The sequence below is a fragment of the Macrobrachium nipponense genome, chromosome 12, assembly GCF_015104395.2.
Source record: "Macrobrachium nipponense isolate FS-2020 chromosome 12, ASM1510439v2, whole genome shotgun sequence".
Lineage (NCBI taxonomy): Eukaryota > Metazoa > Arthropoda > Malacostraca > Decapoda > Palaemonidae > Macrobrachium > Macrobrachium nipponense.
Window position 1 is genome coordinate 54,126,396 of NC_087205.1, and position 26,009 is coordinate 54,152,404.

Consider the following 26,009-nt stretch of genomic DNA (forward strand, 5'->3'; position numbering starts at 1 on the left):
GGACGCTCTTTGGCCCCCTTTCAGTAGACGTTGATGAACATTCCTATGAGCGTCCCATTTGGAGGTTCAAAAAGAGATCTGGCTCATCCAAGGAAATAAAGGGCATCATCCCAGTCCGCCAAGCTTATGAGGCCCTTTTGATCGTCTTGCATCTGATCCTGCTGCTATCTCAGAATGGACAGATAGCCCCTTTCATCCTCCAGGTTCGAGGGGTGTAAAGGGCAGTAGTCGTATATCTAGATGATTCTTCAATAGTATCATCCTTTTTTGCTTCCTCATCTTCCTGGTTCAAGGCTATAACTAGGAATGCAAAAGTATATGGGAACGAGGCCTCCTGTCCCGCAAATTTTATCCCCGACTCTATTTCTCCATAACATCTATGGAATATGTTAAGACATTTGAGAGGGGAGAATTTGCTCTCATGAAACCGGCCACCTTGTTCAACTCAGACAGATTACAGCCACTTCCTAAGAATGCTATTCAAGACGAGTGGGGCGCACGTCAGAACTTCCTCAGCTCGTTAAACATGACTATCGCAGCGGAAGCACTAGCCAGACAGACCCCTAAAGAGGATCTCAAACTCTTCAGCTCTCTACGCTGTGCTAAAGATGTCCTTACAGCCGTTGTGGACAGCCTACAACATCTTCGCGAGAAAGAAATACGAATTGAGGAAGCTCGCACTTCGGGGCTGCTTTATGGAAAATACTCTGGTTTAAAGCTCCTCAGTTCAGATCCTCACTTTCAAAGGACCTGTTTCATAAGGATGCCTTGGAGGAAGTAGTCACCAAGCTGATCATCAGGCCAAGTCAATGCTGACCATGCTTGGTTTTAGGAATTCCGCTACAAAGCGCCCTTCCTCACAACAAAGACCCAGGACTTCAAAGCGCCAAAAGAACCATCAACAAGAGAAACAACAACTACAGCAACAGCCTCAAAACCGGGACCAGCAACAGGGAAATCAGAACTTTGGTAACTACAGAAGGAATTACCAGAACCAGTACGCTTCCTCATCTCCTAACAGACGTCCCCCAGGTACCCCAAGAGGTCGGGGAAAACGTAATCCTCATGGCAGAGGTACGAGGTCCCCAAGCACCCCTAAATGTAACCAGTCTCCTAGGGGAGGGGGTAAATCATTTTAGGAATTTGAGGGTTGGCGGGAGACTCCAATACTTTCATCAACATTGGACAAGAGATTCATGGTCTCACAAAATCATAAAGGGGCTGACATGGAAGTGGTGCAGCCCTCCACCACCCTTCCGTCCATTCTTTCAGGCTTCAAATCCACAACTCCAAGAATTTATTTCAGACATGATGAAGGCTGGGGCAATAGAGGAGACGACCTCCCTCCTATTTCAGGGCCCTTTATTTTCAGTCCCGAAAAAAGATACAAACAAAAGAAGGATCATTTTAGACTTGTCAACCCTCAACAAATCAATACAATGTCCAACCTTCAGAATGACAACTTTGCAAGACGTAAGGTTGTTGTTGCCAATAGGAGCTTTTGCCACTCCATCGACTTGAAAGACGCATATTGGCATATTCCGATACACCCATATTACAGGAAGTTCCTCGGATTCAGTCTAGAAGGGAAGAAGTTTCGTTTCAAAGCTCTACCTTTCGGCCTCAACATCGCTCCGAGAGTATTCACGAAGATCTGTCGTCCAATTCTGAGGGAACAGGCAGAAAGGTATCCAGTTATTGGTATACCTGGACGACTGGCTGATATGGGCGAATTCAAAGGCAGATTGTTTAAAGGCAACAAGGATTGCTTTACAGACCCTGTCCAGGAGAGGTTTTCTCATCAACAGGGAAAAATCAAGATTAACTCCGGAACAGACTTTCCAGTGGCTGGGGGTGGTTTGGGACACCACTTCTGGTACCCCTGTATCTGCCGAGAGACGTCGTCTTGTCTCTATCTCGAACCCTTTCTTTATTTGAAGAAGCGAACATCAATGTCTCGTCGGCAAGTGGAGCAGATATTGGGAAGGCTCCAGTTTGCCTCGACAGTCGACCCTGTGGGCAAAGCCCTTTTAAAGGGCCTGAATCACTTTTTAATCAAGAATGCCAACAGAAAGCAAAGGGATCAGTTATGTCCGTTCCCTCCTTTCATCAAGGGGCGGGTCTAGAAAGATGGATGCATCCAGAGATTTTCTCGGCAGTGATTCCTTTCCGTCCACCTCCACCCAGTCTGGATGTATACACAGATGCCTCCCAGACAGGCTGGGGGATTCACACATCTGCAGGGCAAATGTTTCAGGGGGTATGGTCTCATCCTCTTTCAGCTTGCCATATAAATATTTTAGAGATAGCTGTAGTGTATATCGCCATCAAGAAGCTGAATCTCCAGCCAGGGATCCACTTCAGATTACATTCAGACAACGCAACAGCAGTGGCCTGACTGAACAGGAAGGGGTCTGCGAAATCAAAGCCTCTAACGAGTGGACTCTTTCTATTCTGAGGCTTCTTTCAGAGGAGAAACCTAATGATGACAGCGTTTCACGTGGCAGGGATGAGAAATGTGATTGCAGATGCGTTATCCAGAAGCCATCCAATACCATCGGAGTGGTCTCTGGATCAGACATCCTTCCACTATGTTTGCTCCCAGTTGGGGATGCCCCAAATAGATTTTTTTTGCGACGAGAGAGAATTCCCAGTTACCCCTCTTTGTTTCTCCAGTGATCGACTCTCAAGCAGTAGGGGTCGATGCCTTCATATTGGACTGGAACAGGTGGCAAGTAATTTACCTGTTTCCTCCAACAAAGATGATCCTCAGAGTGCTCAGTTATTTGGAAAGCTTCAGGGGAAAAGCAATGCTGATAGCCCCATTGTGGACTGCCCAGCCATGGTTCCCTCTATTGCAAGCAAGGGTAAAAGAGAGACTCATAATCCCAAATCCAGTGCTCTCGCAACTAGTTGGGAGGAATCGTTGCTTGTGTGCTCAAAGATTCTCCTCCAACTAGCTTGCTGGATTTTATGATTAGGATTTATAGCAAGCTATACTCTAGTGATTCAGCAAGAATCTTAATTAAATCCTTAAGAACTTCTACCAATAGACAATATTCAGACTGTGTGGAACTCTTTTGTCATTTTATTAAATCTAATAATATTAGTAAGATTTCAGTGGAAACTATTTTAGCTTTTCTGAGAAACCTTTTTTATGACAGACATTTATCTCCTACCACAATTTCAACTTATAAGTCTGCATTATCTAAACCTCTTAAACTGGCTTTTAATATGATGTATCGGTTCATCCATTTCCAGAATTATCAAGCCCTTTTTAACATCAAACCCAATATTCCTCGTACAAAAATTTCTTGGTCTTTAGATAAGGTTTTAAACTTTGCATTGTCTTCAAGGTTCCAAGAGAACCCTTGTGTTAAAGATAGTTTATACATTACATTGTTTCTAATCCTCCTTGGCTACAGGAAGTAGGATTAGTGAAATCCATTCACTACTGAGGTCAGATGAATGTCTTGATTTTCTTCAGAGGGGGTCAGACTGTTTCCTAATCCTAATTTTTTTGGCAAGAATGAACGTCCTAATTCCAGACGTGAACCGATTTTTATCACTAGACTCAAGGATGATAAAGGAGGTCATCATCCTTATGTCCGGTGCATAATTTGCAAAAGTACCTTGTTTTGACCTGCAATACCAAGTCTTTTAAAATTTTTGTACACCCAGAAAAACCTTTCTGACATATCAATTAATAAGTTGAGATTATTTATGTGTCAATTTATTCGTTGGGCTGATCCAGGTTCCTTTCCCAGAACTCATGATTTGAGAAAAGTCGCAACTTCCTTTGCTTTCCTAAAAGGCATGAATAGCCAAAGAATGATCTTGTTGGATGGTCTTCTATAAATGTTTTCAGAAAACATTATTTGAAGCAGATCTCTAGTATTTCCTCGTCTTTTGTTGTGCTGGGTTCTGAATCTGGAAGCCTAACTTCATAAATTTAATGGATTTGTTTTATGTCTTTCGTTATCGATTTATACATAATGTACCTTTTCATATTGTCTAAATATATATTTCTATTATAAGTATATATTCAGATTACAATTTATGTCTCTGTGTTAACAACATAATGGGGTTGACGTCATTGTGTCAACTGGATTCCTGGTATTCTAGTTATTAAGTATATGTATAATTTTTCTCATATTTTCTAGAACCGATACCTATCTTTTAGGTCTGCCTTAATTAAATTTTGAGTTTGAGTTTGTGTCTTCTTTATACTATTGTGGATAATGATTTGGTTAAGGGTTTTTGAGTAAATAACTACTTGGTTACTGCACGTTATTTTATTCAATTCTTAACATGGTTAAGATAGAGAATCCTTATATTTAAGTATAGTATTATTGAATAATTCTCATTAATTTGCATTTTCCAATGATATTACCTCAGGATACATCAATTAGCTATTTTTCAGGGGTATTCCTCTTCCATCAGCTGATTCCTCTCCTTCCCTTCTTTTCCTTGTCATAAAATTCTCTTTTTTATGAATCTTGGTAAGTACTCCATCGAGTGACCCAGGTCTGCCCTTCGGTCAAAAAACGAGGTTTGACGAAGGAAAACATTATTTTGACCAAGGCAGACCTGGGTCACTCAGACCCCACCCTTCATGGTTTTCTTTCCTTTTACCTTTCACACAGTTCGATAAACACTATATTAACTCAATAGTGAACATGGTAACGATGGGTGGAAACAGTTGATGGATGGAATGCGCTGTTCTTCTTCTTTCTTGGAACGGCTCTCCTTGCCTGTAGTGGGGAGGTTTGTCATTGGAATGGTTGTTTTCGATTAGGCAGACCTGAAATTCAAAGTCACTTCTCTCTATATACATGCTTTTAGCCTGTGAGAGAGCCCTTTGGCGTTTTTGGTCTATTTAGACTTCTTGATAATTATTTCGAGAGTCGCACCCACCTGTACAGGGGTGAATAGTCCTCCATGAGTGACCCAGGTCTGCTTGGTCAAAAATAATGTTTTCCTTCGTCAAACCTCGTTTCTTGTATCAGATGTTTTGGAATAATTTTAATAATTTTGTTGAAACTTTATTCTTGCGCACTGCACATTGACAATAATGACGGATTCGAAAGGTACGCCTTGCAGACCAATTAGAAGAGCCCACAGAACAGTGGCAATCCAGTAATGTGGGCGCCCACACTCTGAGTGTTGGGGGGAGTGTTGGAACATCCAGACTCTCCCTCCCCACACTCTTAAGCCCCCACTACCAGCCCTCATCTACCTCTCAAGCTACTGGGACAGATTTCCTCGTTTTGATTAAGTTTTTAGAGGAATCTCGCTTGTATGAGGATGAGAGAAGAAGAAGGAAGGGGATGAAACAAGAAGACAAGACAGAGAACGTGAAGAAGAAAGAAGAAGGGAACAAGAAGCAATTCGCCTTAGAGAAGATGATCTTAGAAGAGAAGAGGAGAATGCAAGGTTTACTGCCCTCATTCAAAACTCTTGCACCAATCATCCATTCTCATTCAGGTACCCTTACACCTGGCACAGAGGTGGTTTCGAACTCCAGTCAACCCTCTCTTCCACCACCACAGAAAGCAACCGCGCAAACGCCACCCCACTGAAGGCAGATGCAACATTCCAGATGTTCAGGGAATGGAGACGTCGGTGGGATGACTATGCTGTCATGGTGGATCTTTCTAAGCTTCCACGGGAAAAACAAATGATCCAGATGAGGATGTGTTTAACCCTGGAAACGCAGCGTGTTTTAGAACACACACTTCAATATCTCCTCTACAGATAAGCCTGTAGATGAAGTCCTGGACGCCTTACAGTCACATATAAAGGGTTTAAGGAATGAAGTACTTCGCCGAAGAGAGTTACTTAGCTGCAAGCAATCGGAAGGAGAATCTTTCGCTGATTTCTATGTGAAACTTCGACGCCTTGCGGAAGAAATTGATTTATGCCCAGGTACCGCCGTCGCATGTGAAGAGACCCAGCTGAAAATGATTATCTTGATGGGCATTCGAGACACGGACTTGGTTCAGAAGTTGATCGCTTGGATGCCAATTCTTCTTTGCAAGATTTCATCACCACCTGTCGGTCGTATGAGGCGGCTAAAACTGCAACTTCTGCCATACGTGCCCCACCCAATCAGCTGTGTGCTGTTTCGGCCTACAAGAGAAGCAAGAAGTCAAGCGGAAAGCGTCCACCTTCGCCGAAACCCTCGAACCCAGCAACTTGGTGCCAGTACTGCGCTCGTCAGCATGATCAAGACAAATGCCCTGCGGCCAACAGTACTTGTAAAAGCTGCGACCGCGTTGGTCATTGGTCCAGGACCATGAAGTGTCCTGCCAGCAAGGTCCAGTGCCGTATGTGTCACCGCATTGGACACTTCGATAAGTGTTGTAAGGAGAATAAGAAGAATCTTCGTCAGGACAGATCTTCAAGCAACAGTGGTGCCTCTTCAGTCAACAACAAATCGCAAGATTCAAGGACCAGCTGTCGTCGCCTAGGATCGCCTCGCACCATTTCCAAGACGCCCAAACCTATCTGCCTGTCCTCTTGTCATTTGGCGATGTTAAGTCTCACATTAAAATGTTACCAGACACAGGTGCCGATGTCACTGTTATTGGAAAGCAGACACCTTGACACATTGGGTATCTCCAGGAGCTGTTTGCAAACGCCTCTGCAAAGTGCGACGTTCACCGCGGATGGATCTCCAATGTCACCTGCTCTGGGTATATTACAAGTGACCCTTACACTAGGCAAGCGATCCTGTCTCGCCAGGATTCAAGTGCATGAAAATGTGGAATTTCCACTTTTATCCTATGGTCATTGTGACGAACTGGCCATAATATCTCCTGATTTCCCTAAACCTATTTTAGAGGTCAAACACGTTAATAGAGTCAAGGAGCTACCCATCTCAGCGACCACATCACCTTCAGCAGCAAAGGAATACTTTCTTCAAGAGTTTCAAAGATGTGTTGGTCTCGAAAGAAGAGTGAAGACAGCTCCTCTCAAGCCTATGGCTGGTCCTCCCATGAGAATCCACCTTAAGGATGGTGCAGTGCCTTTTGCCATCCCACACCCCAAGACAGATTCCATTCGCTTTTAAGGACCAAGTCAAAGAAGAGCTTGACTCCATGGTGGCCCAAGGGATAATCAAACCTGCTGGTGATGACCCATCAGTTTGGTGCCACCCTCTCGTCGTCGTTCCCAAGAATGGACAGGAGTACGAATCACTGTCGATCTGACCAAATGAATAGCCAGTTTCTCGTCCAGCCCATCCTTCACCCACACCCTACGCCGCTATTCGCAGTGTAGGCCCGAAGGCTCGTTATTTCACCACAGCTGATGCTCTCTATGGTTACTGGCAGATGGAACTGCAGAAGAAGATCAGCATTAACCACCTTTATTACGCCATATGGTCGGTTCATACATTGCAGAGGACCGATGGGCTTCGCAGCCACTGGAGACGCCTTTGCCTGCGAGGTGATATGGCCCTTCAAGTGTCCAAAACTGTGTTAAGGTCATAGACGACCTTCTCCTCCACGACGAAGACTACGCTACACACCTTCATCGTATCCACGAAGTGCTCACCCGGTGCCGCAAGTTTGGATCACACTCAACAAGGATAAATTTGTGGTCGCTGCACCCTCCGTGAATTTCTGTGGGTACAATCTCTCAGGAGACGGCATCTCAGCTGATAAGCAGAAAGTCAGTGCCATCAAGGATTTCCCAACCCCTGCTAAACCTGACAGACCTCAGATCGTTTATGGGATTGGTCAACCAGTTAGCGGAGTTCACGCCTGACATCTCCATTGCAGCCCAACCTTTACGTCCCCTGATGAGTCCCAAGAGAACATTTGTTTGGACCCCCACCCGACCATGATGAAGCATTTCAACGTGTCAAGTTAGCTCTCACCAGTCCACCAGTTCTCGCCCTCTTCGACCCAGACCTACCTGTTGTTCTTAGACGGACGCTTCACGCCTCCACGGCATTGGAATATGCCCTCCTGCAGGACCATGGTAATGGACACCTGCGTCTAGTTCAGTGTGGTTCTCGGTTTCTCGCTGACGCAGAGGAGACACGATATGCCACCATCGAGCTTGAGATGCTAGCCGTTGTCTGGGCAATGTCGAAATGTAGGCTATATTTAGCAGGCCTACAGAATTTTACACAGATGACGGATCACGGCCCCTCATACCTATTCTGAACAGTTATACGCTGGATGCCATCGAGAACTCTCGTCTCCAGCGCCTCAAGGAGAAAATCTCGCCCTACATCTTTACAGCTGTGTGGCGTTGCTGGTAAGTTGCTGTGCATCCCAGATGCATTGTCTCGCGCCCCAGTCAGCCACCCCACACAAAGGAGGACGAGATCTCGGGTGCTTCTTTCGCTGCTCATCTTCGAACTGTCATGGCTGTGAACGCCGTTATCCTTTCAGACGAGTCTCCAGCTCAGGATCCCGACGGATACTTCAGGATCTTCGTGACGCAGCGAAAAGCAGATCCTGCGTATACTCATCTACTCGATTGTGTCACATCAGGATTTCCTCGCAAACAGATATGACCTTCACAATTCCTTACTTCCTTATTGGAAACTACGTGAAGATCCTCTACGCCGATGGTGACCTTGTCCTGTATGGAGCAAGGGTTGTAGTTCCTGCCGCTCTCCGTCGTCGCACCTTGTCCACTTGCATGACGCACAGAGGTGTGGAAGCAACCAAGCGCAGAGCAAGGCAGTCAGTTTTCTGGCCTGGCATTGACTCTGATATTGCCAACACAGTCAGAGCTTGTGAGGCATGTCAGACATGCAGCCATCTCAGCCGCAGGAACCTCTAATGAATGACGACAACCCGACAAGACCCTTCGAGTCCGTCTCAGCCGACTTCTTTGTTGTTTTGCAGGGAAGTCTTTCCTCGTCGTCGTCGATCGCCTGTCAGGATGGCCTGTTGTCGCACCCTGCCAAGGCGATACTACCGCTTCCAATACTATCAGGATCTTCTGCCGCTATTTCCGTGAAGTTGGTGTCCCCTTCGCTAAGGACAGATGGAGGCCCCCAATTCACCAGCGCAGAGTTCAAGGATTTTATGAAGCGATGGGGAGTTCGACACATGGTAACCTCACCCCACTACCCACAATCGAATGGTTACGCTGAAGTCGATCAAGCACCTCATCCTCAAAACAGCCCCATCTGGCAACATTGATTGTGAAGCATTTGACCGAGGCTTATTGGAGCTCAGAAATACTCCTAACTTACTGGACGCTCTCCTGCCAGATCCTGTATGGCTGTCCTCTCAGGTCATGTATCCCTGCCCACCCTCAAGCATTTCTTCCAAGGAGTGGGCAGGTCAAGACCGAAGATTGTGGACCGCCGTGCTGCCGCTCGTTAAACAAGCAGGTAAAGACCAAGTACGACAAGCATGCCCACCCCTTACCCACGTTGAGTGTCGGACAGCAAGTTCGGATTCAAGACCCGACCTCTCATCATTGGACAAAGTTTGGCACTGTCATGGGTCATGGAAGGTCAAGCGACTATCAAATTCGTCTCCCTAGTGGTCGTGTGTGGTGGTGTAATCGTCGTTTTCTTCGCCTGGTGCCACCCACTAATAGTGACCCCTTTCTCCCTGTCCCTGTGGCCCCTAGCCAGGACCTAGAAAGAGAGTCCTTAGTCAGTATTCCTCCAGTAAACCCACGTCGTTCCCAAAAGACTCATGGAAAAGGAGTCCGCTCGAGAATGCACTATGAGCGTGAGGGGGAGGGAGGTGTAGGTATATGAAAAAGGACGCATTCACATGTACCAGATATTATATTATTATGTTCAAACATTTATTTCACATGTTGCGCGCCATTAGAGTATCCCATGTTAAGTCAGTAATCTGATATGGCAACATTTAAGTATTGGCAACATTGTAATTATTGCTCTCGTGAGGCAGTCTCGTCTCGTCTGTCTGTTTGTTTAGCTGACTGCTGTTTGTCCCCTGGATCTTGTATATATTTCTACAATAGACATTTAGAACTACATTTAAGTTGTGTCCTTCGCCCTCCACTTAAGGTTAAGGAGTTTACCAACACATACACATACATACATACATACATACATATATATAGGTATATATTATATATATATATATATATATATATATATATATATATATATATAAACAATCCTTGTAAGGTGTACATACATACATACATACATACATACATACATACATATATATATATATATATATATATATATATATATATATATATATATATATATGTCTTGGTTTTTCTAAAACTGTCGTTTCATCGATGTCTTGGTTTTTTTCTAAAACTGTCGTTGCATCGATCCACGGCCTCATCTCGGTCTCCCTTCTTCCTTCCTTAAGGTTCCGTAGAACAGTACTCTTCCCCTTCCTTTTCCTATACGATATCTTATACAGCCCGACCGTATTGACCAGGGCATGGGAACTTGATATGCAATAATGCAGTCTCATTTCTTTGTTTTGATTCGCTCTTCCAGCTGAAAATATAGACACCTTTTGGTATTTATTCACCGAACTGCTTCTTTCCCTTTCTTGTAATGTTTGCTCTGCATACCTCTATTTTTTTCAAGTTGCCACTTATCGACAGACTTCACATACGTACTGTCTTTGTCTTCCCGTTATTTTGTGGTTTGACGCCTTTCCCTTTCTTGATTTGCTGGCCGATGTTCTCCCTTTTATTGACGCTGGAGTTTTTATGCTCTTCCCTTCAACGACATGATGGTTTATGTCCTTCCCTTTTCTGACGTGTCGGATTTACGTCCATCGTTTTATCAGCTTTTTAGTTCTATGCCCTTTTTTGAAGTACCAGATTTATTTATTTTTTATTTTTTTACAGTGTTCACGTACTTCCTCCTTTTCATTAACATGCTGGTTCCATTTACTTCATGTAATTAACAGTATGGTTCCAAACACCTCACTGACATAGTTTTTCCACATCTTTCCTCCCTGCATTGTAATGTATTCCATTTACTTAACATTTCTCCTGAATGTGTTGATTTAACGTCTACTTAGTCTTATTGACCCACGTTCTTGGAAATATCTCTAGGAGGACAAGAGGCTCGGTAATCCGGTGGACCAAAGCTAAGTCTCAGAACATTTCCAGGAATGAAATGAACAATGGCGGCCGAAATTACGAGAGCAGTTCATTAAAACTTGAATACTTTTCGGAAGATTATGTGAAGTCGATAACAGCGTTTCCGAGAAAGCGCTCTGCTTGGTTGTGGATAAAATCCTTACATGCATGATGCCACAGTTCGTGCATTTTATAGACATCGCTCGCAATCAATCAAGCGCGTCTTTAGGTCACTCCAGAGAGAGAGAGAGAGATTATTCTCAAGTACAGACAGTACAAAGTTGAGGGTCACGAAACCCGAAAGAGCCAACGGAAGGTAACGTGTTAGCGCATTGTGACGGAGAAAATTTTTTGTTATAATTCTTTTGATCATTAATATTATCTAGTATTCCATATTTTACTTAAAAGCTAATAATGCTGGATTTAACTTACAACAAATAACGACTGAACAAGAAAAAAAACATTCTCCCGCAAGCGGTAAAATGACATTACTGCGTTACATAAATAAAATATATTTAAAAACCAGAAATTCACTCAGCATCAAGACGAAAAACAAGTTTAATTTTACAAAAAATATGCATACAAAAAAAGGCAAAAAGTTCTATTTTGCACTTGAACTATTCCGGGAATAATAAACCTTACAGAAAACATCAAGTACTGAGGCAAGCAAATAAGCCAAAGAAAAAAATCCATTAAACTAAAATAACATTTTGATAACTCTACCATAAACTTTGGCAATCGAGTCATTCCGACTCAGATGACGAATGCCACAATTATTGTAAAATAAATAAAAATGAAGAAAATCCAGTAATCTTTACCAATAATAAAAATACAATAATCTTTACCAACAAGAAAATATGTTGGCACTGTAACCATTCAATAAATTCCTCGAATCCTTCCAAAAAGATAACGAATGTCATAATTTTCATAAACTGAAGAAAACTAAGTTCTCCGTTTACTCCCAGTTAATGAAAACACCCGCATTATTAAAATCCTCATTTAGAGGAGGTCAACTGAACTAAAACAGTAACGAAATGGCTTCTACAAAGTAGCGGTAGATTTCAGTTGGGCCAAAACAGTGGAAGCTTAGCAAAGAGGATTCGATTCATTAATGAAATTTAGGCTTGAAAGCGATTCAGCGCTAAAGAAAACGAAAAAGGGGGAATTGGAGTGGTTAAGCAGAAACAGAGAGAAATAAATGTTTTGAAGCACTTGGGTCTAAAGGCGAAACTGGGAGAAAACCTTTATATTTGCACAAAGAGGCAACTCTTGAGAGTGGCTGGGCAGTAAGACTGAAGAAGAAAGCGGAAACGGAGGTGAAGTAAAAGGTTAAAAAGTGGGTGCAGCTAAGAGCCGGAGGGACGTTGCAATCACCCTTTAGTAATGTCTATATTGCACCACATGAGGTCCACTGCTGGCACTACTCCCTAAAGGGAAAACGTAAGAGATGTGAAGCAGCCGAGAGAACAACGCGATGCGATCTGTGAGGTGGAGATGCTAAGGAAACGAAGTGTGGCAGAGGGAATGAATGGAGATATGAGAAGCCGAGGAATGAAAGAGAAATATGAGAAGTTGACAAAATAAAGTGAAGAATGAGACGCCTGGGATAAAAACGAAGATATGAGATGCCGTGGTAACTGTAAGGCTGAGATGCCCAGAAAACAGTGAGATATGAAATGCAGGGGAGTCGAGTAAGATATCAGAAGCAAGAGAGAAGTCACAAGATGTGAAACACAAGAGGAAAAATAAGCACACGACACAAAAGAGCGAAACAGAGGAAGCCACTGAGCTAATTACTGAAGTAAATCAAAGTCCTAATCGTAACAGACAAATAAAGCAAGATGTGTTATTAATGAGTGAGAGAAATGCTACGCAGAATGAAACATAAGTGGGAAATGAAGCAAAACATGAACGGTGAAAGGGAATGAATCTGATAAGAATAAATAAATCAAGAAGTTCGGAAGATACAAAGGGAATAAAAGCAGGGCATCAGAATGACGAAGAATAACAATACCAAATGACCGTAGTCAATGAATTGGACGCGAGAAACAAAACAAATTACGAGCAGAAGAATTATGAATATAAATAATGGATGTGTGAGCGATAGAGCGAGGCATGAGGTACACGTGGCATACGCTATGAACGAAATCAAGCCAATCTTGGAACACGGGATAAACATGGCAAGTCATGACACCCAAGAGTGAAGTAAAACATTTTATAGACACACTGGAGAAGAAAAATGATCATGAAACAGAGCGATTAATGAGAAGGATGTGGGGAATAAACCAGATCTTCGGACACGATGGAAATAAAGCCAGACCTGCGATCCACGGGGAAATTAAAGCAAATCTAGCGAGCACCACGAGGCTCTTGATTCAAGCCTAGCAAGCAGCGAGACGCGCGGTGAAATGAAACCTAACCGACCACCTCGGGGCAGATGAAGCACATATCAAGCGGGACGGGATTTGCCTCCTTATGGTACAAAAACAGGCTGAAATATCATGATCATCCTCGCATCAAGTGTCGCCTTGTCTGAACATCATTTCCCCCAATCTTTTCGTTTAGAAATTCTCTACTCTTTATTTTTATTTGGGTCGTATGGGTGCAATATGACAGACCCCGGTCTCAACGGATCTACGGAAGCATCTCCTGGTTAAATATTAATATCTCTAAGAGAGGAGGCTATTTTTCTTTTCTATTCGTATCGGTTTCCGATGTAATTTAGAAGACATAAAAATAATTCTTTCAACCATTTAACTAATGCCAATAAAAAAGAAACTGGAAGCGAGCCTCAGAAGTCGTCCTCGACGGGAGGTCAGGAGGCGGCCGTTCTGGTTCAGGCCAGTTTGACGTCAACAACTTAAAGGGGACAATTGATAATATCAGCCGGGATGTTTCCCTAAGACCTTCCAGTAAAAAACACGGCTGATGGCTGCTCACGGGGCGGGTGGAGAGAGAGAGAGAGAGAGAGATATTAACGTTCGGTGAAAAATGTGCTTAGATTAAATGAACAACAGAGATGGGAGGGTGTGGGGTCTTTATTCAAGTTGGGGAAAATGAGCAGCTATGGATAAGAGAGAGAGAGAGAGAGAACGTTTATGGCAGACAATATTAATACTAGATCTACCAAATACTAACCCGCAAGCTTCAAGGCATTACAGAAAGCGCAAAACATCTCTACATGTGGAACGCACACGCAGGATTCGAGCGGATCTGGTTAATTACAGTATTGACTAACTATACATACGTACATACATTCATATGTGAATATATATATATATATATATATATATATATATATATATATATATATATATAATATTTATAATATATATATATATTATATGTATGTATATGTATGCATATATATAACACAATATATATATATAATATATTATATATATATATATATATATATATATATATATATATATATATATATATACACATATATACATACACACACAGCCACATACACACACACACACACATATATATATATATATATATATATATATATATATATATATATATATATATATACACGAATTTTTATCATTCGTGATTCATATACATGCTTTAAGCTACAAATGTCCTTTAAAAGCCAATTCGCTCTACCTTGTAATTGATATATTTTCATATATGTTAACCGAAGAGGAATTTTTTAGTCGATAATAATTTCGTCCTCTCATGGATTCGAACCAGTGCACGGAGGAGAAATCAGGACTTCGGTGAGGTTACCGACTCGGCCAACTTGTAAAAATTCCCCTTCGTTTAACATATTAATGAAAATACATTAATTCCGAGGTAGAGCGAAGTGGATATTAAGGGATATTTGTTAGCTAAATGATGCATATATGCATATATGTATGTATGTATGTATGTATGTATGACATGGTTAGAAGGCACAACAGGAATTCTGAACATCGCCGTTAAAACCTCTTCTTCAACCTGTCGAACATCGGAACCCGCCGACAAAAACATTCTGCTCGACGGAAATGGCCAAAGAAGCGAAGTCCACCCACAAACTGTAGAAGAGTTCTCCCCGCTTCTAATTTTTCACTTTCACTTTACGGTAGAGCATAAAAGAGTACTTTGGGGAAGTTGATTATCCACGCCAATAAGCGGCTCAAGCAACGGAGGGGACGGCAACGGTGCTCGCTCAAACCGAGGACTCAATCTGCATTTACTGGGATCTTAACGAGAGAGAGAGAGGTGTGGGGGGGGGGGGGGGGGGGGTTAGCAAGATAGCATGATACTGAAGCTTCTAACAAAAATGAGATCCCAGTCTGTTTGCTTGTGGAATTTTTGCTGTTGTTGATTCATAAGAGTAGGGCACAATACCAATGCAGATATAGCATGGAGGTAGTTATTTTCTCTTCGAGAAGGACTTTCACGGCGAAACTGGAACAAGTGAGACTGAAGAAAAATGCAAGTTAAACACTTTTGAATTTTTCTCCTTTGAACGAAGTGAATAGCTAGCTAACACAATGCGAACTTCTGAGAAATGTGATGAATGAACGTCCTCGGACCAAGAGCTTATGTTGCAAAAATAGTCTTTAATCCTCGCTCCAAATACGTCGCTGTGAGAAGCATTACAAACGACCTTAATGAAACGAAACAATGGAAAATATGTACTTTTTCTTTCACTTGAATTAAGCTGAAAAAAATTCACATTTCTCCCTTACACCTAATGGAAATCAGTCTCACTGAAAAGAAAAAATAATAATAAAGAAAATATCCGATGAAGAAACTGATGTTAGAACCTTTTATTGTTTGTTTATGTCCTACCAATAGGAGGCCTTTTACTTAAATACTGAATCACTTGGCAGGGAACCTCCTCAAGGTAGCCAATTCTTAGAAATATATTGAATTTGACTGAAGGTGGAATGGACCAGAACCAGTTGAATGGGTGAGTGAGGAACCTGACTTTAGAATAGGAAAGAAGAGAGAGACAATGAAATGCAGGAAAAATCATTAGGAAACTCTCACCACTAAAGACTTGTAGACTTCCCAGTTCGGGCGAGAAACATTAAAGGTGTTCGTGACTTAATGGCGACTCACTCATACTGACCGAATGGCAACTCATACTACAAACATCGTGGAAATCACACACTTACCTTGACTTCCGTTCCTCCATACTGATTCCGACCTTCAATCAAAACGTTCATCTAGTTCTAGAGTGACTTAGCTTACCTGGAAGACAGAAGACAAATTTTAGATGAAGCAGTCACTCACCACAAAAACTTATCCTATTTATCAAAATATATCAATACAAAATAAATATGTCAATAACATCCACATATTATTTCAGTAATGATCTGGAAGAATGAAAACGAAACATAATCTTCAGCAATGGAAGAAAAAGAAAAAGAACAATGATCAGAAAAAGATTCTAAATTATTTTCCCGTCTTCACAGACACATTTGTTGATCTTCGACACTGAGGCCATCATTAAAGACAAATGTAAATAAAAAAAAGTTATACAGAGTAATGATGTCACATTTCGAACCCCGAACGGTGACAGTGGCAGCAAAGTTTTCAATTCTGGAAATAAGTACAGCGTAAACTACCAGGAAACCAAATTAACACCCCCAAAATTTAATCACTTTCAATTTACAAACAGTCCGCGTTCCTGCTCGACGTGGACCGGCTATGACAGCAGTGCTCCAAAGACGACAAAATCAGGAATGAAGGACGACATTCACAAATATTCCTCGGTGTGCAAGGATTACTGCATAAATTGAAAGATAAAAGAAAACATGCAGCGTTCCTTCTAAACGCCTATCAAATCTTACAAAACTTCTTATATTCTTATCTTTTAATTTTGCATTATTAGTAATTAGATAAACATTTTAACATGCAGAGGACTATTTCAGTATTCAATATTCGTTCATTAATCATACTGAAGACTTTAAAAACAAAAATACAAATGGTCTTCAAATCCTATTTTCACGCCATCCTAAGGTGGTTGATTTTAATCCAACCTTCAAATATACCTCTCACCTATATAATTCTATTAAACAATAAGAACGTGATCCAGTAATAACAAAATCGATTTCGTGCGCAACAAGCGTAAATTTCAATTCAGGGCCGTGGGCGGTCAGGGAAAGTTAGACAGAACGCTACTGTTTCAAAAAATAAATAAATAAATAAATAAAGGGCTGTGAGCATTACATGAAAAACAAGCTATGCGCAAAACAATATTCCTTTTAGTATATTATAATAAGGTAATTTCCCCAAACTCTCACTCTACACTGTAGCAGCGTTGCCACCTTGACCGACAATGTTTCCAATGGAATTGCATCTACATAATTTGCCTCCGTAATTGTCAAAGTTGACTTATCAGTTGGAGATGGATATTAGATTTGACTTTACAAATTTTGATATATATTGCAGCTTTTATTATGTAAAGATTAAATTTGCAAAAAATTACATTTTGTATATATTTTATTTATGGTAGCATCATCAAAGCTTAATAACCAAAGTTTAAAGCAAATTTATCAAGTGCGGTTTTCCTTACAAAGAAAGGTGTAGTCGTAGTTAGTGTGGCCATAGAGAAATGTCAGATATCTCTATTTGACCACGTTATCAGACACCACACAACGGCAACACTGCACTGTAGTATAGCATCAATGATAGTTTGGCGAGTTAGCACTTGAAATGCAGATATGATTTTTTTACTAATTTCATTTTAATACGAAAAGAACTTGAAAAAAACTACATCTCGGGTCAAGAAGCTTACCACAACTAAACGTCAGTTGATATCATAACAGCAGTCGAGGTAATAATAATAATAAAAAAACATACAGGGAATAAAGTAAACGGCACGAATTAGTTAATGACAAAGAAGCTCTACAAATATTTTAAAAACTTAGAACTTCCATTAACGCCATTACAAGTTAACGGAAGTCAGTTTTCAAGAACCGGACAGACCCATCTATCGCTTGAATCTCGGGAAATGAATTTGATAATTCAATAAGCTAAGGCGGCGACGGTTGTTAGCTCTGTTAGATTTTAATTACACAAACACGGAGGGGTTGGTGCCACCTGTTAGCCTTCCAGTTTTTAGGGAAGTCTTTTGGGATGAGGCTGCTGGCCCATGTATTATTCAATCCTTGTTGAGACCATCACAGTCGTATAAATAATCATTGCATACATTATTGCTTAGGTAAAGGGGCACAACGGCTTTTAGTGGAGAGTTCGTAATCCGCTCGCTTGGTAAGATTGATCGGTATTTATAACACCAAGGAGCCACGAACACACACACATACTATATATATATATATAGATGAAAATACTAGACGGAATATAAATGTAGCACTATACAATATACAATTGTATATGCATAAAAACATGAGCGTACTTCGCTAACATGAAAACGCACAATCGGTTAATGCATCTATTTTGATTGCCTAATTTATTGCCTGGCTCCAGCGGGAGGATATAACTCATCTTTATTGATGATGAAAAACAATTTAGAAGGTGATCAGGCCTCATACATTTTACGACAAGGGCTCACGCCAGAAAGGGACCGGAATTCATAAATCGGGGAATTATAGGAAGTTCCTCCTCCCCCCGCCCAAGACGTCACTACATTCTCATTCCTTTTAATACTCTGTCACAGGATCGATTTTATTTTCTCTGGTGGAATATAGAATAACACATGGATACGAGTACATACATACATACATACATACATACATACATACTAGATATAAAACTCGCTAAACTCGGATTTTTATGGAAATGTATATATCATAATAAAAACTAAGTAAAGTTAATGGTTTTCCTTCTACGTTTTCGTATAAACCATTATTCCGTTATTTCCGAATAGCTTGGAAATACAAGAGGACATGCCTGACCGTGGGTGGCACATTGCCATAAAATATCCAAGAATCAATAAAGCCGGCCATCAACGCCAACGTCCCAAAATAAGAAATGGCTCCGACATCAAAATGGTTAAAATACCACCTACCACTTCCGACGGGTCGCTCACTCTCTCTCTCTCTCTCTCTCTCTCTCTCTCTCATATATATATATATATATATATATATATATATATATATATATATATATATACTATAGTCTACATATATGTATACATATAATGTTATATATTTATTATAAACCATATTATATATATACATATATATTTTATAAAATTGTAAATTGTAATACCCCTGATATACATATATATCCATATACCATACAATTATATATATATATATATTTATGTACATGTACATGTAATACCTATATACATATATATATATATATATATATATATATATATATATATATATATATATTATATATATATATTAATATGTGTGTGTGTGTATGTATGTATGTAAATTATACCAGCTGACCAACCTGGCGCAGCCAGGGTAATGTCTGACTGGCAACAGATAAACTCTCTCTCTCTCTCTTTCTCTCTCTCTCTCTCATTTCTGTTAAGACAGTTGCTTCAGTTACATTGCCAAGCATTTTTGTCATTTTACATTTCACCACTTCTCACCCCAATTCCTATCGGGACTGAACTTGGACCTGAAGGGCATCGGGGGTGTCTCTATTCATCCAAGCGACCTAAAAAACTACGGATAAGACATTAATATACGTAGTTTTCTGTTACTCTTAAATGTCACCACGATCCCACCCCTTCTCACGCTCTGCTTCCTATCAGGGCTTAACTTGGACTTATAAGAGCATTGAGAATGTCACTATTCATCTCAGTGACCTCAGAGTCTATGGATTAGACACTAATATCTAAAACTTCCTATTGTGGCTGAACTTGACTTGAGGCCACCAGGAGTGTCGCTATTCATTGCAGATAACTCAAAAACTTTGGACTAGACACTAACATCTGTCATTTTCAATTATTTTTACATGCCACCCCTTTCCCACCCTCTTCTCACACTACAACCTATCAGGGATGAACTTGTACTAGAAAGGCATCGGGAGTGTCGCTATTCATTTCAGCACCTCGAAAACTATGGATTAGACACTAGTATCTGTTGTTTTCTGTCATTTATGCGTCACCCCCTTCCCGCCTCCTCCCTATTGGGACTAAACTTGGACTTAACGGGCATCGGGAGTGTCGGTATTTTTCTCAGCGACCTCAAAAACTATGGAATTTACGCTATTATCTTATGTTTTTGGTAATTGTTACTATTCACCCGATTCCCGCACCCAACCCCCCGTTACCCAACCAATGGTCCGATTTTAATTCTGATTCCACCATGACCTTTTCCGGTTTGATATTGACTTATATTTAAAATCTCATCAAAATTGGTCCAGAAATGTGGATGTAGATAGCGTTCATACAAACAAACAAAGAAATAAACAGATTTTTTCTTTTATACAGATACATATATAAATACATAATACACACACACACACACACACACACACACATATATATATATATATATATATATATATATATATATATATAGTCTGTGAATATATACTTGTTTATATATATTATTTTGGAATTTCGTATATAATTCATCTAGTGATCTAACTGCAAATTATCGTAATCTTACATATTTACCATTCATGTTGGTATATAAAGTAAATTTTTTTTCAGTGTTATAAATTTCAGAGAGACTATACATCGAGAGAGAGAGAGGGAGAGAGAGAGAGAGAGAGAGAGAGAGAGAGAGAGAGAGAGATCTTTATACTTTTACTAAATCCGGCTGACAGAAAAACACACCTGTCCGTATTAAAAAAAAAAAAAAAAATAATCGACTAATGCCAGTTGACATTTAAATTTTTTTTTTTTTTTGTTATACAGTGTTTTGAATCGTATGTTTGTGTTCGTCATTAAGGTTGGAGGCCTTATTTCCAACCAGGGAGGAGGAGAAGTCTGACCTCCGAGAGGAAAAAAGTTTGTGAGGTGGTCTGATCTTTTCAACTCTTAGGAACTAGCACTACCGGTTAAGAGCTTTCTTTCATAAAGACCTTTCTCTCTTTTTCTCCCTCTAAGGATATGTGTATAATCTTGTTCGTGTGTATGCGTGTTTGTGCGTACGTGAATGAATGTGTATGAGTTATGGAGGTTTTCTGGAAATAGCTGGAATCTCTTCATTCCAGTATTACGTATTTTTATGTGTGTGTATGTATGTGTGTGTGTGTGTTACGGTTTCTTTGAGGCCGCTAGGTGTGAATTTACTGCTACAAGGTATCTTGGTACACATCAAGCCGAGCAGCGAATTTTTCCTCTCTCTCTCTCTCTCTCTCTCTCTCTCACACACACACACACACACAACCCACAATTCACATTTACCAACGGTCGCTATATCAGGTCCAGAATGATAAAAATAGACTTTATGCGTAAAATAACATTAAGATAATCTTTTTAACTAAATAAATCAAGTTCTGAAACTCTAGATTCTACATAAAACATGATAAGAGTTTAAATGATGCACCAACATAAAAAACAAAAAAACAAAAAACAGACAACCCAAATAGAAAACCACATTAAAACTGGGGATTGTACAAAAACCCGCCCACATCCCTTTCTCTCCAACAGCTAAGCATCAGTCATAGTTCTTTATAATAACCCTCCAAATCAAAAATATACAATTAATTGTTCCCGTCCTGCAGCACTCCTGTAGACAATACCAGAATCAACTGAGAAAGAAGGAATCCCAAATAATTACACAAATAAATTGCAAATAAAATAAAAATAATAATAATAATAAATTCTCCTAGAATAAAAGTCACATATCGACGAGAAACTGAAATGAATGTTCAATAAGTAAAAGACAAAGTTACACTTTGGCATAAATGTAAATAGGCTTACCCTTTCAGCAATAAAAGTAGGCCTTCTCTCAGGATTAGTCCATCTCGTCCAAGCGCCCAACTATCACTCATCTTTTATATCATAGAGCGGAACAGACACTCACGTACTCATGTACGTACAGTTCATAGTCACATCCATAAGATCTGATCAAATCCTGACCGGAAGTGTATCACGACACCACCACTTCCTCCCATGCACAAAAATACGTGATCTTCAAACCCTTGGTCATATAAACGTATGTGAGAGCTGAGTTTACACTCTTCGGCCGACGACTCGACATCCCCCATCTCCAAGTGATGGATCTTTGATTACGAGGCGCGAGAGGATTTCCGCCCTGTCCCCAAGCAGAACACTGCAGAATACCCACTCCACGTATTCTTAACAGCTTTCATATATTCTAATAATTATCTCAATACATATTTCATATACGCACACACACGCATAAAATATATATGTATGTGATATATATATGTATATATGTATTTTATATATATTGCACATACATTCACGTACTCACAAATAAGCATACACACGAGCAAGAGTATATACATATCCTTAGAGGGAGGAAAAGAGAGAAAGATCTTTATGAAAGGAAGCTCTTAACCAGTAGTGCGAGTTCGTAAGAGTTGAAGAGATCAGACCACCTCACAAACTTTTTTCCTCTCTGAGGTCAGACTTCGCCTCTTCCCTGGTTGGAAATAAGGCCTCCAACCTAAATGACGAACACAAACTTACGATTCCAAAACACTGTATAAAAAAAGAAATGAAAAGAGTCGAATGACAGCCACGAACATTTTGCTTTCAGCCGGATTTAGTAAAAGCATAGAAAGCCAGTCTCTCTCTCTCTCTCTCTCTCTCTCTCTCTCTCTCTCTCTCTCTCTCTCTCTCTCTCTCAATCATCAAATTTTACAGTGCTCTGAAAAATACCGAAATTAACTTTATATACCAATATAAATGCTAAATATGTAAGAATATGATAATCTACAGCGAGAACACTAAACGAAATATACAGAACACCAGTAATGACGTTCGGTCAATATCGAAAACGGTCCAAATAAATGCAAACCGAAGACTTACTGTAGAATTCAAACATGATAATATTAATTTACATACTGAGGAACATAATAATAACAATTCACTCAGCTTCTGTAACTCTCTCTCTCCGCACCCCCCACCCCCCATGGCGACAATATGCGTCTTTGCCATCGAGTAGGCATAGCAGTAATTGCACTTAATGAATAAATCGGTCAGCATATAATCCTGCCACTGTCTTGTACTACCAGCCTCGCCTTACAAGCGGAAGCCATTAAGGGCCTCATGCTGGTTCCACCTTCTAATCCTGAGGTATAGAAAGTGCAATTTGAATTTATACAAAGAAGTTAACCTATGTCCAGCACACTTAGAGAAAAGGGTTACTTGTGTTTTACGTTCTTTGTTATCGGTATAATTTACGCCTCTTTCAGTATTATTATCATCAGGCAAGTGCATCCGACTGAATTCCAATTTTGCATTTATAATCTAGTGAGTTCAACGTTTATGAATTTAATTTCAGTTTCCCTCATTTCACTTTAGGATGTTTCAAAAACTTTTTTCATCTAACTTTCCCGATTAGAAATCTTTTCCGGATACACCCGCCATGTTTTATTCATCGCTTATCAGGACCAATTCAAGGTGAATTTACAATCAGTTAATCGTTCTAGTTGTGTACATCCTAGTACATTTTAACACCTGAAGTGCAGAAAAACAGCGATTTACTTCGCAGCAGTTTTTCACAACGTCCTAAAAGCCACTTAATTATAAATATGTTTCGTTTTTCTTAACGTTACAGTACGACAAGAATGAGACATTATGACTGCATATAAATAAAACCAGGTCCTTCACAGGGTAGATATAGCATTCTTGACTGTAGTAGAAATACTTGTTGAATTTATATTTTTGGTTGAAAAATACTTCTGTATATGACTCAACAGAAATGGTCATACATACACACATATATATACATATACTATATATATATATATAGTAAATATATTATATATATATATATGTAAATATATATTACATATATATATTTATATAAATAATATATATATAAACACACAAATATGTAATATATATATATGTATATATATACTATATACATATATATTTATAGTATATAATTATATATATACACACATATATGTAATATATATAGTATATAAATATATGATATAAGGTTTATTTATATATGTATATATTATACATTATTATATATAGTATATAATATAATATATATATATATAATATATCTAACATATATATTATTATATATATATTATATATATCATATATATATATATTAATATATATATTATTATATATATATATATACACACTAAAAATTTCGTACACACACAACACACAACACACAACATATATATATATATATATATAAATATATATGTTTATATATATGTATATATATACAATATTATATATATATATAATATTAATATATATTCTATATTAGTATATATAAATATTATTATACATAATATGATATATAAATTATATACAATATATATACATTTATATATATATATATTATATTATATAATAATTATTATATATATATATATATATATATACGACACACACATTAACAACCATAGTACACACACACACACACATATATATATATATATATATAATATATATATATATATATATATAAATATATAGATATATATACATATATAATGTGTATATGTAAATGTTATTCTAAATTCATCATGACGATGATCGCCAAGAAACGACTTCAATCGCTACGCACCTAACAGAAACAGAAGTGTAATCGCAGGTATTTTAATTAAAAACTAAACAAGAGTAAAACTGATTATGGAAGACGAATTTACATGTCAGAAAATATGTTGTGGAAACCCGATTTAAAAATAGTTAGGTAAAGGAACAAAACCTAGATAAAACTCTTCCCAGCATCTGATATCTCTAATGGACAATACATTAAAGTTGGATCTAACATTTATTTCTAAGTCTTTCCAGCATTCATTAAAATAATTGATAGAGGAAAGAGAACCGAACTAGGCGCCGCGATCGCTCTAATACAGAGTTCAGGATAATCACGCGGCCCGAATCCCTGATTAGTCTTCAAATTTATAAGACTTATAGACTCATACCTAAATGACATTGACGGGATTTACCTTGAACTCAACATTGAGCAAGTAAAAAATGCGGCGAATTTTCTTCGGCTCAATCGAGTTTTCTGTACTACGTACAATGGTGGCCTGTCCTATATAGTTGCCAGATGCACGATCATAACTAAATTAAACCTTAAATAAAATCAAAACTAATGAAACTAGAGGGCTGCAATGTGGTATGTTTGATGACTGGAGGGAGGATGATCAACATACCGATTTGCAGCCCTCTAGTCTAGGTAGTTTTTATGATCTGAGGGTGGACTGAAAAAGTGCTGACGGATAGACAAAGCCATCTCACTCATTTTCTATTACAGAAAATCTAAAGTACAAGGCAAAGCATTTTGCAATTTTCTTCAACTAGTCATATATGACCCTTTAAAGAAAACCAGCCAAAATCCTGACGATAAGACAACTGCAAAATAGAGAAAGTATCAACAAGGAAAACTAATAAAGTTAAAGACGGAAGTTACTTGAAAAAATATCCCGTACTTTTTTCAGTGCCATACTTTACCTCTCTATCTCAAGATCCGTCTTTCCAAAGATTTAAATAAACTTATTTTGCTCTGAAAGGAGGTCTCAAGTCAGGCCACAAGTTATTTCTCGAATTTCCGACTTTTTCTTTCGTACTCTTAGTGAGTCATTTATATTTTTTATCAAGACTATATTACCGAAAGAGTATTTATTTTTTCGTATCGTTTACATTTAGTTTTCAAAATGGGGAAAAATGTTATCAAAAGTTCTTCCCAGCTAAATGCGCAGAAAGGAAAAGCGGGCGAGGGAACTTGTTGTTTCGTAGAGGAAACGAGTTCCGGATACCCACGGTAGTGGCCGTGTGTGTATGTGCGTGTGTATGTATGTATGTATGTATGTCAGAGATAGAGATTCTTACCACACTTATTTAGGCAATCACGTGCAGCAATCCCTTTCACTGA

At 39.2% G+C, this 26,009-nt stretch overlaps 1 protein-coding gene across 13 annotated transcripts in view; it reads right to left on the reverse strand.

Annotated features, from left to right (window-relative positions):
* Positions 1-26,009, reverse strand: part of LOC135224544 (mechanosensory protein 2-like) — a 745,504-nt gene that overhangs the window by 123,938 nt on the left and 595,557 nt on the right. Inside the window, exon 1 of one of the 13 annotated variants that reach the window (XM_064263641.1) lies at positions 16,191-16,271. The exons of the other annotated variants lie outside the window; for them this stretch is intronic. Coding sequence (XP_064119711.1) covers positions 16,191-16,241 — 51 coding nt within the window. The 5' untranslated portion in view covers positions 16,242-16,271. Of the gene's footprint in view, positions 1-16,190; positions 16,272-26,009 lie in introns of those variants that run through there. 13 annotated transcript variants of the gene reach the window in all.